This window comes from Bos indicus x Bos taurus, chromosome 22 (assembly GCF_003369695.1).
Source record: "Bos indicus x Bos taurus breed Angus x Brahman F1 hybrid chromosome 22, Bos_hybrid_MaternalHap_v2.0, whole genome shotgun sequence".
Classification (NCBI taxonomy): domain Eukaryota; kingdom Metazoa; phylum Chordata; class Mammalia; order Artiodactyla; family Bovidae; genus Bos; species Bos indicus x Bos taurus.
The window spans coordinates 44,413,198-44,431,232 of NC_040097.1; the positions used below are offsets into that span (position 1 = coordinate 44,413,198).

At 43.1% G+C, this 18,035-nt stretch overlaps 1 protein-coding gene across 12 annotated transcripts in view; it reads right to left on the bottom strand.

Moving 5' to 3' along the window:
- Positions 1 to 17,080, bottom strand: part of ZNF660 (zinc finger protein 660) — a 33,285-nt gene extending 16,205 nt beyond the window's left edge. Inside the window, exons 1-6 of one of the 12 annotated variants that reach the window (XM_027522451.1) lie at positions 16,714 to 16,974; positions 14,684 to 15,226; positions 10,271 to 10,442; positions 8,726 to 8,817; positions 8,293 to 8,416; positions 4,293 to 6,488 (exon numbers count right to left, since the gene is read on the bottom strand). In XM_027522451.1, the coding sequence (XP_027378252.1) occupies positions 5,035 to 6,488; positions 8,293 to 8,416; positions 8,726 to 8,817; positions 10,271 to 10,442; positions 14,684 to 15,106 (2,265 nt within the window). In that variant the 5' untranslated portion in view covers positions 15,107 to 15,226; positions 16,714 to 16,974 and the 3' untranslated portion in view covers positions 4,293 to 5,034. Of the gene's footprint in view, positions 6,489 to 8,292; positions 8,417 to 8,725; positions 8,818 to 10,270; positions 10,443 to 10,570; positions 10,736 to 14,683; positions 15,227 to 16,713 lie in introns of those variants that run through there. The other 11 variants (XM_027522443.1, XM_027522446.1, XM_027522445.1 and 8 more) reach the window with 11 other exon arrangements.
- Between the last annotated feature and the right edge of the window lie 955 nt (positions 17,081 to 18,035).

The window sequence follows — 18,035 nt, forward strand, 5'->3', positions numbered from 1 at the left end:
CCTAAATTGTGTTCCCTGCAAATCTGTGTGTTGAAGTCCTCCTAAATCCCAGGACTTCACAATGAGATTTTATTTAGAGACAGAACCTTTAAACTGGTAATAAAGGTTAAAAGAGCTCACTGGGGGCACATCCTACTTCAATGCCACTGTGTAAGAGGAAATTAGGACATGAACTAAATGTAAAGATAGGAGACACCCATCTATAAGGCCAGGAGAGAGGCTTGAGAAGAAATCAACTCTGCTGACACCTTGATCTCAAACTTTCTACTCCTTAACTGAAAAATCACATTTCTGTTGGTTAAGCTACCCAGTCTGTGGTACTTCGCTATGGCAGTCCAAACAGACTAATACACCTGACTTCCTTGAGAAGCAATATACTTAGTGATGACCCACTCATGATTCAAGAGGGAAAAGGGTGTTCCAGAATCTGGAGATTCAGACCAGCTGGCTTGTTGAAGATGGTTTTGCCCTTGATATTAATTATGGGCCAGGACATGATAACTTCTTGTATGGGGTAGGGAGGTGGAGCATATCTTTAGCTTTGCCCCAGTATAAGATATTTCTAACTCTTATTTTATACACAGTATTGCTCAGAGGCCCCCAACAAGATGTGCAATTTCTCTTATTCTTGTAGATTTTGGGGAAATTATCCAGCTGTTGCTGATTCTATGGTTCAAATATCCCATATATACACTCTCAATGGAAACCTCAGGGAACCCCAAGAAGAGGTGAATTTAGAGTTCCTCTAATTGTTCTTTTCAAAGTCTTTTAAATGACTCCTTCTATGTCATTACTTCAGTGCTCCTTGCTAGGATAAATGTTGACAATGGATAACATGCACAGCTTAGAGAATACACGTCAGTGGCTTTAATTTTAGCACTACAGCAGCTGCCATGATCATCTTCTTTATAAATGGCCCCTGGACTAGGGTGCACTTCCCTTGAATCCTAGGGGCACCAGCAATGTGGCTCCCCGTTGAGAGCTTGGATGTCATCAATTTTTGCTCATCACAAAGGCAGCCTGAATACTAACTGGAGGTTTCACTAATATCCTTTTTTTTAAAATCATACTGACTTGCCAGGGTCACTACTGGTATAGTGTAATTGCATTGTTCTGTCTCCTCCTTCCCTGGGCAGCCACACAGTCTCAAAGATGGGATATAGCATTTTTCAACCTTACCTAACTGGGAATCAAAGTATAATGCACACATCCTGGTGGATGAGTATTTATCTATGCACCGTGTAGCCCTGAACATACAGCCACTCCTTATTTAGTCTTAGGAGAATGCATGTTGTTCTGTGGTTACTCTATCCATTCATCTCATTGTACTGAAACTTGTGTGACTGTTGGCTCTGTGCCTCTCCACCCACAATCCATATGGCACAAAGTTGGAAAACTGAATATCTTGTAAATACATCATCTATTTACAAGACAATGCAACTGGGGGCTTGGGGGAGACGCCTGATATCATAAAATGCCAACTGTACGTACATCTTGAGAAATAGTTAAGTCACTGAACTTGGTGACCTGAAAAACATTACATTTTCAGTCAGCTAGAAATTTCTAACCAAGAGCCACTGATCTGAAAAGCGTTAGGGATGTCAAATATATCTTATTGTTTTCATTTAAGATGTTCATATGTCTTAAAAGGGAAAGTGAACCCATCCTACAGGGCATCCAACTGGGCAAAGTACAGCCCATTAGCCTTATGCATATATTAGTGGGAAGACTGTTCTGGTACAGCAAGGAGTAAATCAGTCTATACTATCTGGGTCAGATACTTGTACCATTAGGTACTTGGAAAAAGCTGATGTCGTAACACCTTCCCATTATCCCCTTTGGACAAGTGTTATATAAGGGCACATCAAGCTAGAACACATCCTAATGTTAGGGGTAGGGGGGTTGTTTCTAATTTTCTGTAGAGAAAGAGCTGCCCTGTGGGTGTTCACAACTTGTCCTTAACACCTACAGTATCCTTTGTAGCACTCAAAGAGGTCGACTTAAGAGAAATGTCTTCCAACATGGGACAATACTCAACAACTTGTCAGCACCCAACATCTCTTGACCTTTCCTACTTGTCTTAGAAGCAAAATTACCAGGGTTTGACATGCAGAATATACCTGTAGAATAATTTTTGTGTAAGAAATAAGAGGGTAAATGTCCAGCTCCTAGTATATTCACCACCACATGTGATCATCTGAACTATCTCCTAGGCATAAATTTTGTCTGATTTTTAAAAATAAATTATAAGCTTTATCACACTGCTGTTCTTCTTTACCTGCACTGTGGACTCATGAATGAAGCAGAACCCATGTGCAATAACTAAAAGCTTTCAACACTTATTCCAGGAATACTATCTTCCAAAAATGTGTAGCAAAAAAAACACAAAAATGTGTAGCAAATAATAGAAGCTCTGGATGAATGGTTTCTTGCTTTTAAAATCCAACACAGGTGGACTTTGTGATGTCAAACAAGAAATAAACTATAGCCAACATTTTCACACACTCAAATAAGTAGGTTTCTTGGAAGCATAAAAAGTCTCTGGTGGATGTTTTCATAAAACTGAATATTTTCTCAAACATCTCAGGATATGTTCTTTTCTCAATTTGGAGTTGCCAAGGTAAAATAAAGTCTTAGGGATTGAAGAGTTTTCCATACTCAGTTCTTTTACAACAAAGCTATTTGCAATAGGTAGTGCATGTAGAAGGAGCCTTCATTGGACTCATATAAAAGCCGAGCAAAAAAGAAAAAAGGGGGCTCTGGGTGGAAAGTTTTCAACCAGATTAGCAAAATGTTGAGCTGCTCCTTTACTTCTTTATTCCTGCATAGCATACTAGTAATGAAAATTTAGAATTCATCTTCTAGTTCCAGATCTAAACAGATAATTTAATAGCATGCAAATAGCCTATAGAACAATTCAAGAAAAAGCTGATTTCCCTATCTTGGGACAAATATCAAAATCACTGAGTAATTAAAAAAAAGAGAGAGATGAGGCTAATGAAAAGTCTCTGCAACTTGAGGCAGTGAAAGAACATATGAAAAAATATATTCAAGAAAAAGTGGAGTTTCAAAGAAAAACAAAATAAACATGGCAATCATGAAAGAAAAACTGAAAGGAAACCAAAATGTAAAACATTATGGATGAAACAGAGCTCTAACTACATATACAAAAGAGTAGAACTTTATAGAATACGAAGTGCAACTTTATGCCACTGTCAGTCCAGTAAAAAGGATGACTTCCAGATATGTATCACCAAAATTTACTCAGAGATGGAAACTTAGAGGGCAACAACTGAAAAAATAAAAATGCTGCTAAAGATTTATGCCTCTCAGGGTGGGAACAAAAAAAATTTGTCCCTCTCAATTCCCTCATCCCCCAAAACAGATCGGGCAGAGTTATTTTTATTGTTCAAAGAATCATTCTCATATTATTCAAGTTCTTCCAGAGTAATTAAAGAAAAACATTTTGCAAAGCAGACAAAAACTTAATAGTAAATTCAATTTAGTTCTGTACTTGAAAAAATCATCAGGAACAAATGGGTTTTACCCCAAGAGCACAAGGAAACTGCAATTATTTAGAAACTTACTCTCCCTAAAATTACAAAAATAAAGGACATTGTCTATAAAATTATACAAGTGGGTTTTTTAAAAAAAATCATGTAGAACTTAAAAGCCATCATAATAAAAACTAGGTAGCACAGTATGTGCCAAGCACTGTTTTAAGTGCCAACACTGTTTTAAGTGCCTTACCCTTACAAACTAATTTTACCCTCACAGTCCTGAGGTAGCTCCATTTTATACAAGGGAGAGCTAAACACAAGGAAACTAAATGACTTATTGAGGATCACCTACCTAAGAAAGGGGAAGAGTCAGGATTTGAACCTAGAATACCAGGCACAAAAATCTATGCTCGTGGGACTTACCTGGTGGTCCACTGGTTAAGCTTCAGTGCTTCAAATGCAGGGGACACATGTTCGGTCCCTGGCTGTGGAACTAAGGTCCCACATCTTGTGCTGTGGCCAAAAAAAAAAATCTATGCACTTAACTACTACATTATACCACTGCTACTAAAAATAAGAATAGAAGGAAACTTCCTAAACCCAATAGAAAATTTATCAGAAAACAACGAAGTAGCAGTAATGAGACTTCCAGAGGTATATGAAGAATCGATAAGGGCTTTGTATGTGATATTCTATGAAGATATAAGATCTATATTTAGAAGCTTCTAGTCTGGTGGGTGGCCAGGGGGAGGGGAGATTGTGCCCAATTTAAGAATGGTTCAGTTAGAAAGCTGAGTTTTAAAAAGGTATTTATTATACTACCACCATATGAAAATCATTACCTATGTACTTAAATACTATATCCAACCTCAAAGAGTCTATAATATGTTGGCAAGAACATACACACATATACAGTAGGTTGAGAATAATTTACAAGGTCATTTAACAACAGTTGTACATACACCACCAGCTAACTCAAAGTACTGAAGTCCAATGAATCGAAGTTTAACATGAATGGAGAAGTATTTGAAGAAGAGAGTCTTTCAAGAAAGACTGGTTCTGGATCTGGCAGGTTCTGTGGGACACAGATTAGCAAAGGAAATGAAAAAAAAAAGACTTTCTAGACAGGGAACCTAAGTGGTGAGGGACGATATTAGAGTAGGAGTTTAAAAAGTAGATAAAGAGGTAAAAAATAGTACATAAAGAGGGCCATAGCCAAGAAGTGAATCAGTATCTTGGAGAATGACTTTATGTAAATGGTAAAAGGGAGGAAATGAAACAGAAAAAGGAACTATCTCTGTCCTAGAGAAACACACATTCTGATTAGGGGATGAATAACTAAGAAATGAGATAGATTTTTAAACAGTAGTTGGGAAGGACTGCACTGTTATTCCCTCTCCCACCACTGTGATTGGCAGAGAACCTTTAGGGATGGTCCACTTTGATCAGTGGTTGAAAACAGAGAACAGAGTTAACATACTCCTTATATAGAAACCTTAACCAAAGTTCCTTGCTGTCTTTAGAGAATTATGTCTTAAGAAACAGATCGAGCCAGACCTGAGTGCTTCTCTCCAGTATGAATTCGCTGGTGGTGATTGAAAGTAGAACGCTGACTGAAGGCTTTCCCACACTCAATACATTCATAGGGTTTCTCTCCAGTATGAACTCTCTGGTGTACAATGAGCTGTGAACTGTCACTAAAAGCTTTCTCACAATCTTTGCATTTATAGGGTTTTTCCCCAGTATGGGTTCTCTGATGTACCATAAGACTGGAGCTGTAACTGAAGACCTTTCCACATTCATTACATTCATACGGTTTTTCACCAGTGTGTATTCTCTGATGAATAATAAGGTGTGAATTTTGATTAAAGGATTTTCCACACTCTTTGCATTTATATGGCTTTTCACCAGTGTGAAGTCGCTGATGTCGAATGAGACATTTACTCAGACCGAATGCCTTACCACACTCATTACATTCAAAAGGTTTTTCTCCAGTATGAATTCGCTCATGGTCAGCAAGTTGAGAGTTCTGATTGAAGGCTTTCCCACACTCACTGCATTTGTATGGTTTTTCCCCAGTGTGGAGGCTCTGATGTCGAATAAGACATTTACTCCGACTGAAGGCCTTACCACATTCATTACACTCAAAAGGCTTCTCCCCAGTGTGGATTCTCTGATGGTCAATAAGATTTCTGTTAGAACAGAAAGCTTTCCCACATTCATCACACTTGTAAGGTTTCTTACCAGTATGAAGTACCTGATGGCGGATAAGGCTTTTATTCCGAATGAAGGCCTCCCCACATTCATTGCATTCATATGGCTTCTCCCCGCTATGAGTTCTCTGGTGGTCAATGAGTTGGGAACTCTGGGTGAAAGCTTTTGCACATTCATTACATTTATATGGTTTCTCCCCATAATGGAGTCTCTGGTGTTGAATGAGATGGGAGCTGTGGCGATAGGTCTTTCCACAATCACTGCATTCATAAGGTTTTTCCCCTGTATGGATTCTGAGGTGGACAACGAGCTGAGAAGTCTGCCTGAAGGTCTTGCCACACTCAGAACACTCATATGGTTTCTCTCCAGTGTGGATTCTCTGATGCCCAATGAGGTGTGAACTCCGATTAAAAGCTTTATCACATTCATCACAGTGATACAATTTCTGTCCCTTCAGAACTCCCTGATGTTCTGAGAGACTAGAGGACAGATCTAGATGTCCCCCAAGTTCCTTATAATCATCATATTGATCCTCTGTGGATTTCTTTTTATCCTCCTGTGTTATTTCTAAGAAATCACTGTCCAGTCTGGTTCCTTCTTCATCTGAGGGTTGAACTTCTAGATTCTCTGAAGCCTCTTTACTGGCAGTCCCAGCTTCTTGTCCTGCAGGAATCACTCCACAGAACACCCCTAAGATCCTGTCAGATGACTTCAATTCTTCAGAAATGTCCTGTTTTGGAGGCAACTGTGAATGCACCATCCTGTTCTCATCTGCTGCCAAGTCAGAAGAAAACAACTGTCATTCATTTCTTGTCCTATTGGGGAAATGGAACTATCAGGAGCCTATGTAGCTAACAAAAAATTCACACTGAGGGTAAGTAATGAGGAGACACATTCAGAACAGGAGAAAAACTGGAAATGGCTCAAATTTTTCTTCATGGACAGAAAAACAAAGAGGGAAAGCCAGTCCATAGAGGAGGGAGGAAGCAGAGCTATCAGAACAGAGGCATGTGGAGCCAGCACAGCCAGGAGGGCAGGCCAATTGAAAGGCAAGAGATCAGACTGTAAAGCACAGTGTCATCTCCCAGAAGTCACTTAGATGTGGTGTCTCCTTAGTAAAACGATGAACTCTCAGGTCTGCTCCAACCATGACACTATATGGCTCCACAGTTCACAGTAAAGATGTTGAGGAGAGTGGTGGTAAATACTTTAAACCAAATATAAGAAATGATGTGGGCAAACATGAGAGTTGAAGAGAAATGTATATTATAAGGGTATGATCAGGAAAAAAGTGTACAAAAAAGGAGTGATTCTTGAGTAACAGGACAGGGACAGGGTGTGGAGAAGCCACAAGTAGAGAAACACTGAGGAAAAGTGTTAAGGGGAGAGCAGAGCTCTAAACCTGGGGACCTAGTCCCTGGAACACTGGACTGGTAGGTGCAGTACTACACAGAAAATTAAGACTGGTATCAATAACTTGAAATACAAATCAAACATGTCTTTGGTATCTTGATAATCAGGAATCATGGGAAAATAAGCAATAAATATTTGCTTTTAAATTTTATAATAGTGGGAGAAGGCAGAGCAATCATAGTTATAGTTTAATACAAAAAATGTTGGTTCCTTTCACTCACATCGACATCAGGGGTATAAATCTTCAAGTACTTTAGTGTGTACAAGTTACAGATGTCTGAATCCTTGACTTCTAAGTCCATTCTCTTCAGAGTAGGCTACTGTCTTAGACTTGTCAACCCCAGAACCTCCCCTGACAACAGCCACTTTCTGGAAGCAGCCGTGCCCCATTATTTCTGAAGGGGAACCCGAGGCAAACATGCCTTGTGCCAAGCAACTCAGCTCATTCGAGGATGGACAACAGGTGACTGGACCAGGACCAAACACCAAACCCAAGTATAGTTTATCTGTAGAGTAGTTACCAGCTCCAGGTAGCCTGGAACAAAGTTCTGCTCAAAGATGATATTTAATTATGAACTGAAAGTAGGAAACGAAGGAAATTAGAAGTAGGAGCTCAAGTTGAAATGATCTATGGAGAAAAAAATCTATCAGGAGCCACAGCAACCAGAACATATGAGGAAACAGAAAGGCTAATTAAGGAGCTCAGAGAAAGAAAAAAACATTCAGAGTGAAGAAAATGGTTATCAGTGACAATTGGAAACAGATATGTGGGGTGCTGCTATCTGAAAACAATGGCATGAAAATCCTTTCACTTCTGCTGCGAGGCTCCTAGGCTCCTACAAGGCTTTCTTTCCCAAAGTCTGGTCTAGTTGGTCGGTCTGCTCCGGGTTTCCATTCCTTCAGCCTTATTGTAAGTAACTTAGCTCATGACTGACAGTAATTGAGTGGCTCTATATTCTGTCCAACTACAAATTCTAATTAAACCAGCCCAGTTTAATTAATAAGGAAGTAAAGAGAATGTTAACAATAATTATAGTGGGTGTTGATATAGAGAAATTCACTTTATTATTCTCCCCACTTTGTCTCTTTATATTTTCATAATTTAAAAGAATAAGAACCTAGCAAAGAGGGCCGACTCTAAATTACTGGGGAGCAGAGTCATTACCCAAAGGGGCCAGGCTGTGGCAGTTTTCCAGCATGATGTTCTGGTACAGGGCTCCCTGGCTGAGTGCTGCACCTTTCCACTTCTGAGAATAGTTCACAGATAGGAACTCCAACTCTGCAGCCTCCTGGAATGACAAGCTTTTACTGCTCAGGGACATTCCCAGGCTAAGGGGCCAAGTCATCAGGGTTACCAAGAGCACAGAATTGGGTACCTGGTGGCCAAAGGGATGGAGAGACAGAAGGAAGCTAGGAGGACACATTAATAAAAGGACAAGTTCAAGGTAAGATACAGTCCATGAACTCAGTGGACAGGACCAGCTCCAGGGGAAGCAGTTAGGCGGGGAAGCCACAGAAGCAGGCTCAGAATGGGCCAGAGCCCTGGAGATGAGGCCTTGCTACTCCTGGGTCACAGACTTGGAACTCAGGAAGCTCACCTGGGGCCTGACCATCGAAAGCACAGTTGCTACTACTTGGTTTCTTAAGTTCCCCACTTGGGGAAGGGTGGGCACCGGGGAAGCACTCTGAGCTGAAGGAAGAAAGAAATCTCTGAGTGGGACCAGCCCTGCTCTTGTTTCCAATGAGGAGGTCTGTAAATGGATTCAAGAGAACCCAAGCAGCTCCACATACACTGACCCTCACACCTATTCCATAAAGGTGTTATCCATGTAAACTGTGAACTTTCCCTGGAGATGCAGAAGGTCCCTGGTCAAACAGAGCTCCTTCCAGTCCTCTCTCTGCCACACTAGGTAGGAAGCTACACTTCTGACCACCTTCTCTCCTCTGTGGCTTCCCCAGCAGCAGCCTGCTTGCCCTCCCCCTACCTCTCTGCCTGTGAGAGGCTGTGGGGCCTCTCTTCATTTGCCCATTCATCAAGGATACTAAAGGCACTTAGGTCCCAGAGTGACCCTCTTCCCTCTGTCAGAGATCTCATGGCTCCCATTCTCTAATGCTGCTCTGAAGTTCTCCATTCTCTGAGACCCCTACCACAAGCCTCCAGCTGCCTATCTGGACATTTCATTTGGGTGTCCCACAAGACCTTAAGTTCACTGTTTAAAATGCATGTTTCCATCTTCCTCTCCTGACTTCCCAAGTTTCCTCAGTGATTCCAAACATCATCTAAAACCTACTAATCCCCCCTCCTCTGCATTGTCTCGTGGATTTTTCCTTCAAATGTGTGTCACATCTATCACTTTTCATTCCACCCAAATCCGCTCAGGCAATTACTTCTGTTTTGTGACACTAGCCTCCTCCTAAGGCTCCCAGCCACTGGGCTTCTCACTCTATCCACAGTGCTCATGTGCTACGTAATCCTTCCAGAATACTGTTTTCTAACACTTCACCTACCCCACAAATCTTCCCGGGTTCCACCCAAAGGCCCTACACAAGCACAGCTCAGGCTCCCAGGTAAGTCCCTCCTGACCGTACCTCAGTGTGGTCCAAGGGAACTCCCAACTTAGCGAGCCTTTGCTTTACATTCTGTTCTGGCACCGACCACCTCTCTTCCCGCTTCTAATCCCTTCCCCATTTTTCACTGTTCAATCCCTCTGCCACAAAACATCCTCCAGCCACCCTAACCCACAATGATTTTGCTCACTGTTTACAATGCCCACATGGCTCGTCTGTGATGGCCCCAAATGCCTGGGGACTGATATCACTCAGATATATCTTATGAGGTTGCCCCTTCTTGCACTTAGGACTGACCCTCTGGCAACTAGACAACAAGCTCTTTATAAGTATCCATGGTGTAGTACATCTCTCTGGTCCTCAACAGTGTCTTTGCATGAGACATGCTTGATAAAAATGCACTAAATAAATAAATGATTGGAGAATAAGCAAAAGGAACAAAGTCACCAGGGAAGAAAGACACAGGGCAGGGTGATAAGGGGCCAATGGGGTGGGAGATGGGAGATGAGGGAAAGGAAGACTCCAAAGGAGAGTAAGGAAGAATAACTGAAGGCCAGAGCCAGGGAGGTGAGTACCAGAGTGCTCACTGGAGAGGTGGTGGTGTGCCCCAGGATCACGAGGAGGCTCCAGGTGGGCTCCAGGGGCTGAACCCTCACTGTGGGGTGAGGTAGAAGGAGATTCATGTGTTGCACCCAAGGCTGTCTTCTCTTCAGAATGCATCTCCTGTTCCTGCCCTGGAGTGGAAACCTAGAGACAAGGAAATAAAATTGGGTCCAAAACAGCATTCATGAAGGTACAGAACCCAAGACCTCTAGGAAGCACCCCCAAGAGAGGAAGCCAGGAAAAGAAGAGCCAGAGGGTCCCTCTAGCCCTACCAGGTTAGCCAAGTGGGAGAATACTGTCCAAGCAGGATCTACAGCTTGCAGTCCTACTTGCCATTCCTCTGTTGCCCATCTTGGCAGGAGCTTCAAGACCAGATTACAGAACTATTTCCACTCTGGGCTAGTGCTTCAGACACACACGTGCTCGTGAAGAACCACCTAGAAAAAGGAGTCAGGACAGTAACTCTGTACGCTCCCAAGGGCCTTAACCTACAGAACAGATCAATCACAAGTACCAAGGAAGTAAAAAGTGATAGGTGTGTGTACCTGTATGTGCACGAATTATGCTACCAAGGCTGACACCTGGAGCAATATTCCAATACAGCAGCTGACAAACCTTAGCTTTTCCAACTTCTCTCAGCAAAAGTATGTTGTCTTCAGAGAGACCATCCTGGACCATGCTGACAAAGCAAGGATAGTCATTCTCTCTCTCAAACTACCTGATAATATTTTCTATGGCACATATTAATTTTTAATTACCTTATTTATTACTTTATTGTCTATTTCTCTGCCAGTGAAATATAAGCTTTCTGGGGGTGAGAACTCTGTCTTCATCACGTGTTCCTAGAACAATGCTTAGCCCAATGGTGGCATTATGCTGAAAGCCTTCCTCTCAATATTTTGCCATCGTCCCCTTCTCCCGCCTTCAATCTTTTCCAGCATCAGGGTTTTTTTCTAGTGAGTCAGTTCTTCGCATCAAGTGGCCAAAGTATTGGGAGTTTCAGCTTCAGCATCAGTCCTTCCAGTGAATATTCAGGACTGATTTCCTTTAGGATAGACTGATTGGATCTCCTTGCAGTCCAAGGGACTCTCAAGAGTCTTCTTCAACACCACAATTCAAAAGCATCAATTCTTCAGCACTCAGCTTTCTTTATAGTCCAACTCTCACATCCATACATGCCTACTGGAAAAACCATAGCTTTGACTAGACGGACCTTTGTTGGCAAAGTAATGTCTCTGCTTTTTAATATGCTGTCTAGGGAAAACTCAACGTTAAGAAAACTAAGATCATGGTATCCGGTCCCTTCACTTCATGGCAAATAGATGGGGAAACAATGGAAACAGTGAAAGACTTTATTTTGGGGGGCTCCAAATCACTGCAGATGGTGACTGCAACCATGAAATTAAAAGACACTTGCTCCTTGGAAGGAAAGTTATGACCAACCTAGACAGCACATTCAAAAGCAGAGACATTACTTTGCCAACAAAGGTCTGTCTAGTCAGCTGTGGGTACTGGCAGAAAACAGAACTTAACTGCATTGTGATAACACAACCTTGTAACTCACTGATAATTAAATCCTAATAAAGTTCCTATTCATTCACTAGGACTCACAGGAGTCCTTTTCTTGCAGGCCATGAAAACCCCATTCCAATTTTCATCCCGACAGCATTCCACAGCAACACATTAGGGGGAAGGTAGTGGCTTAGAATATAGGAACTGGAAAATCCTGGTCTCATACACATGGACCAATGGAATGTTTAAAGAGTCAGACACGACTGAGCAATTAACACAAACACACACACTAGCTCTATCATCTTACACACACTAGCTCTGTCATCTTAGATAAGCCAATTAACCTCTCGGTACTTGCATCGCTTGTGAAATGGAGATGATCACCATTTGGGCTACTATTTGGAAGCTTGGTAGGAACACAAATTAAAACAGATATAAAGCATTTTGTAAACTGCATGATTCTGCAACCCAGCAGGGATGTCCCTACAACCCTCTCTGGCCCCAGTGTACACACATGCCCATGCTCACTCACTTCTGCTGATCAAAATGACATCCTGTCATCTCCTCCTGGCAAACGTTCATGAAAAAGCCTCTGTGGTTTTTTTTTCCATTTAGTCAAAAAAACACTTTCTGAATTCAGGCTAGGTGAGACAGCCCTGTTCTCATGTTGAAAAACTTAAACTGACAACAGCGGCAGAGTAAGAAATGGAGTCCAAATATCTCACTTCTAGGTTAGAGCCCGATGAGTGTTCAGTGGCCCTGTCAACTGTTAGTCATTCTCTTGGGTTTGTGACTCAGTCACCTTTCTTCTGAGGTTCCCTGGATAAAAGACAGTACTTTTTTTAATTAAAAAATTATTATTTATCTGGCTGCATGAGGCATCTTTTAGTCATGACAAGCAAATTCTTAGTTACGGCATGTGGGATCTATTTCCCTGTCCAAGGGTTGAACCTGGGCCCCCTGCACTGGAAGCACAGCATCTAAACCTCTAGATGACCAGGGAAGTCCCAAGTGACAGTTTTAATGGAGGGGACATTCTCTTATGCTTAAGCAAAAGGCAGAAGATAGGGAAATCTTCTTTCTACACTCCTCACTAAATGGCACTCTAAACATTTCCACAGCTACTTGTCCTTGACTATGGTTGGGCCAAGTTGCCCTCTAGACTCTGCTGATAGTTAACTTATTCCTTATTCCTCAGACAGTAAAGAATTCACCTGCAAAGCAGGAGACCTGAGTTCGATCCCTGGGTCGGGAATATCCTCTGGAGGAGAGAATGGAAACCCATTTCAGTATTCTTGCCTGGATAATTCCAAGGACAGAGAAGCCTGGTGGGCTACAGTCCATGGGGACACAAAGAGATGAACACAACTGAGTGATTTTCACTTACTTGTATACCCAAGGAAATAATGATCGAACACTGGATTTGTTACTGTCAAAGCGTTTAGACTTTTGGAAAAAGGTCTAACCCTAGGACTCCAATCAATTGGAACTGATTTCCTAGGCCCAGACACGTAATCATTTTTGAAAAAGCACTGAATAGAATGCTGTACTGGGTACCTGGGAAATTTCACACACTGGTTTTCCCTGGTAAAGCACAAAGGAGGAAATGCGCTAATCCATCCTGCTCAGTTACAAGAGAAGCAACTGAAGACTCATCAGGAAGAACTGATTATCCACAGTGTGATCGTCTTTTGATGTCAATTAGCTCTAATATAGGTGTTACTGTGATGATACTTTATACAAGTGATAAAAACTCATAATCAGTTTAAGTAAAGGAGGTTATCTTAGACAGTCTGGATGGGCTTGATTTAAACAGTAGCAAGGTCTTAAAATCAGAACTGAAAGTTCCATGAAGAAGGAATTCTTTCTGTGGACAGCTGCTTCAACCTGTGAGTGACAGTTCTAGCCTAACTTTCTGACAACCTGCCTTGCAAACTCCTGACTAGACTCACAAGGTCCCATAGTGACATGTCACTTTCTAGCAACAGACATACACTGGGTTGACTAAAAAGTTCATTTGGGTTTTTCCATAACATCTTACGGTAAAAACCAAACAAACTTTTTTGGCCAACCCAATATATAATTTCCTACTGGTTTTGTTTCTCTGGCTGAACTCTGACTGATACACATGGTCACTGAGCTAGTTAGCTCTATGATCCTAGGAGTCAGCGTTCACACTGTTATGACACTGGTGACTTCTCCAAGTTTTCCTTTCATTTGTGTTACCTTGAATTAAAACTTGAAAGAATTCTAAAAATAGGGAAAATCAAAATTAGAATTAAAGAAGCAGAAAGATGCCAGTTGGGTTTGGAAAGCTACAAAGGAAAAAAATGATGCTGAAGCCCAGACCTGTCACATCTCATAAGGAACCAGAAAGGCAAAGAGCCCATTAACTCTGAGAAGTCCAAGGAAGTAATGAGAAACTTCTCAAGTGAGGGATCATGCTATCAGCACATCTTCAGGGCTGCTTCTCCCTGACATGCTTCCCTATTCTAACCAGTGTGCAGATCCTCTGTGTGTCAGGAGCACTGTGTGGTGCTCCAGGCTTAAGCTAGGTTTACAACACAGTATTTCACAAAGCAATTCACAGAACTTGGCTGGGCCCTGCATTTTTAGGGCTGGGAGCACAAAACTCCTTGTAAAAAACAAAAGTGGGGGTGGGCACTGGGCTCATGAATCCTAAAGGGAAACCAGTTTAGAGACTATGGAATGGAGAACGCCTATTTCTAGGCTACCCCAAGCAGTAGAAAACAGTTCCAGATGTATGGCAAAACCAATACAATATTGTAAAGTAATTAGCCTCTAATTAAAATAAATAAATTTAAATTACAAAAAAACCAATTCCAGATGCCAACTTAGATTCAGTTGCTCACCTCTCCTGGCCCACTGACGTATCTCTGGAAGTCCTCCACCACAGCCACAGCTTCCTCACCACTCTCAGGGTGATGCATCTGCACCCAGGTCCGGAGTTCCCCAGGCAGGATGCTCAGGAATTGCTCCAGCACCAGCAGCTCCAGGATCTGCTCCTTGGTGTGCACCTCTGGCATCAACCACCAGCGGCACAGCTCCCGGAGCCGGCTCAGTGCCTCCTGTGGCCCAGACATCTCATGATAACATAACTGCCTAAAGTGGAGCCGGAAAATTTCACAGACAGGAGGGTGATTCTTTTGGAGACTGCAGCCATGCCCCCAGGTCGGGCTCCCTGGTTCCTGTTTCACGGTCAGGCAGCCCTCCTGTCTCTGGAGAACAGCACCCCTGGGGAAGAGGCCTGAAGTTCCCCTGCCTTGGGTAGCCATTGTGACACCAAAGAGAGGCTTGTTGCACTTGCAGTTTATGTCCAATTAAAATGATGGTCTGTAATTCAGCTCTCAGAAGCTATTGTCAGAATTGAGGATATAGGATGATGGGAGTGTCACCTACAGAAACATCAAGAGAGAAATTAGATTCCCCAGAGTGTTCAGCCTCAGGCTGATGACAGACCCTCAAGTTAAAAGGCAAACCTTCATGGCGGGGTGGGGGGCGGGGGAAGAGCACAACCAAGGCAGACTCTCTAAGCATCTCTTCAAATGACTTTCTTTTTTAAAGTTTCAGTGGTTTCCATCACCTAACTACAGGATAAAACCTAAATTCAATGCCCAGCATTCACAACCTAGTCTGAGGCCTCTATTCTGGCCACCCACCCTACCACTTTCCCCAGGTACCCAAACTGAAATACTGCAATGATCTCCAAATATGGGATGTGCAGGATAATCCAAAAGGTGTATTTAAAAAATAGTAAGTTGTTATTTAACTATTTAGTAGCTGTGCTACAATGTGCATTGTAGAATAGTACATTTTTTTATTTACAAATAAACCTATGTTGGAAATGCTTGCTCAAAAGTCTTCTACTCTTCTCTTATGTGACAGCGATAACCATAAAGAAAGGTAGGGACTAAAGCTTTAGAAACAGCCATAAGCCACACATACTGTCTCTTTGGATTTTTCTTCTTCGGAAACTTTTGACAAACACCTATTCATCTAGCATGATCCATATCAAATGCCATTTTCTCCTAAAGGCATTCCTGATTGCCTCATCCAGGAAGGGGAGCTGGGAGCCTACCTCTCTGTACTTCTAACACACTGTATTTTAACTATTTTATCCATAACTCACCACTCACACCCCCTAAACTGTATGCCACAAAAGGAAAGTAACACAATGGAGTCAGAAATATCAGACCCTTTTCCACTCATCCCACTTCCCCTAGCAAGTTTTGCTGATCTCTCCAGGAGTTAAGTGTGATGACTGCCTCAGGGAACCCACAGTACCTTTTTCATTCACACCTCTGCTAGAACACTTTTTACACTGTGTTTATGACTTACACCGCGGCCACCTCCACTTTCTGGGAGGATTCAAAGGGCAGAACTGGTTCCCTGTCACCTTTGTACATGTGTGTGTACTTGGGATACTGAGGCACATATCTGGGAAACGAATGAATGATACTGAAGTTGGGAGTGGGGCAACTTTTATCAGTTTACATATTATAAAATTCTGAAAATCAGCACCGTGGTGTTAATTAGGGCATCTGTGCTACACTTCCAAAGTCACCATGCATCTTGGTAACTTGAGTAAACTAACTCTCTCTAGGCCTCGACTTCTTTAAGAAAAGACAGACGTAAAAATCTGTGACTCTGCTCTAAGATCCCACACACAAAGAAAGGCCACTTTCCTACTTCCCTTACAGCTCCGAACGTTCAACCTCTTATCTGGACTTTTATGTCTCCTTCATAAAAGTCATACTTCACGTTTAAAATTCCGACTAGGTCTGACCCACTTCCGATGCTTCGTACTGTTGTTTCCCGGCGCAAGGCTGGGAAAACGTCTAACTACATGCGCGTTCAACCAGGCTTATGCTGCGCCGCTCACCTGGCCACGTCTGCCCTGCTCATCGCTGTGCCCGCAGGTGCCGGGCTCTGTGCCAGGCACAGCTGGTCAGATCACTGGGACAAAGAGGCTGCTCTACATCTGGCGCCTTCTGAGCGTCACCGGGACTGCGCGCCGACCACGGGGAGAAGAGTGCGTCGGGCCGCCGTCGCCAACCTGGGCAGTGGGCGGCCGCAGTTCCAGCCAAGCAGTCCCAGCCCAGCGGCCCTGGCCCTAGTAACACTTCCCTCCCCGTCCCAGGCCCGCTCACCGGGGCACCGCCGCGGCGACCCCCGAGCGCCAGACACCGCAGTGGCCGGCAGAAGCGAAAACAATGGCCGAGACGGAAGCAAGAGAAGCCCCACTTCCGCCCCCCTCTCCCCCAAGCGTAGGATCCCGGAAGTCTCGATCCAGAAGGTGGGCACGCGCGCCCCCGCAGCCAGAGAGCTGATTCCACTTTGGTGCAGGAACTACGCACAGCGACGGGGGCGGGGGTGGGGCTGGGGTCTCAACTGAGACGTTAGTAGGCTCACGTGTTCTGAGTCTGGGCGACCCTGACGCACACCACATTTGCCCCTTTGTCCAGCACAGAACCTGGGCTAACCTCTAAGAAATGTGTCCTTCATCCAGACTGCTGCGGGAAGGTTTTTAAGCAAGGAAGGAATCTACTCAGTCTGGACTTTGTCATTTATACTGAGGGATTTGGAGGGAAGAAGATTTGGACATCAATTCCATCTTCGTATCTGCTCTGTAGGAAAGAATCAGTTTGCAGGTCAGGATTCTGAGCTTCGGCAAATGTCCTGCTACCTGGGTTACATTTTACTGGCTAAAAAGGGCACGGAAGACTTTGAATTCAGGTCCATAGACCCCCTTTTCTCCTCTTTTTTTCTGTTTTAAGATCCTGTCTCTCTCTCTCTCACCCTCATTCATTCCTCATTCTTTGTGTTTTGTTTTTTGTTTTTGTTTTTTTTTTCATTCCTCATTCTTTAATTACTCTCAGATTTCTTCCTGCTAGTGGTATCAGGCCCTGTTCTGAGGAGAGTCACTGATAGTCACAAAACGGCCTCAGGGTAGATTCTGGGAAGACAGGGGTTCTCCTCGTCTTCTGGACTCAGGGATACAGTGATATATTAAAGCTTTTGGAGGTGGTGTTTCTTCTAAAGAAGAATTGTAGCACTTATCATATCAGCCCTGAATAATCATTGTAAGGCCTGATCCTGAAGCTGAAGCTCGAATACTTTGGCCACCTGATGTGAAGAGCCCACTCATTGGAAAAGACCCTGGTGCTGGGAAAGCCTGAAGGCAGGAGGAGGAGGAGAGGACAG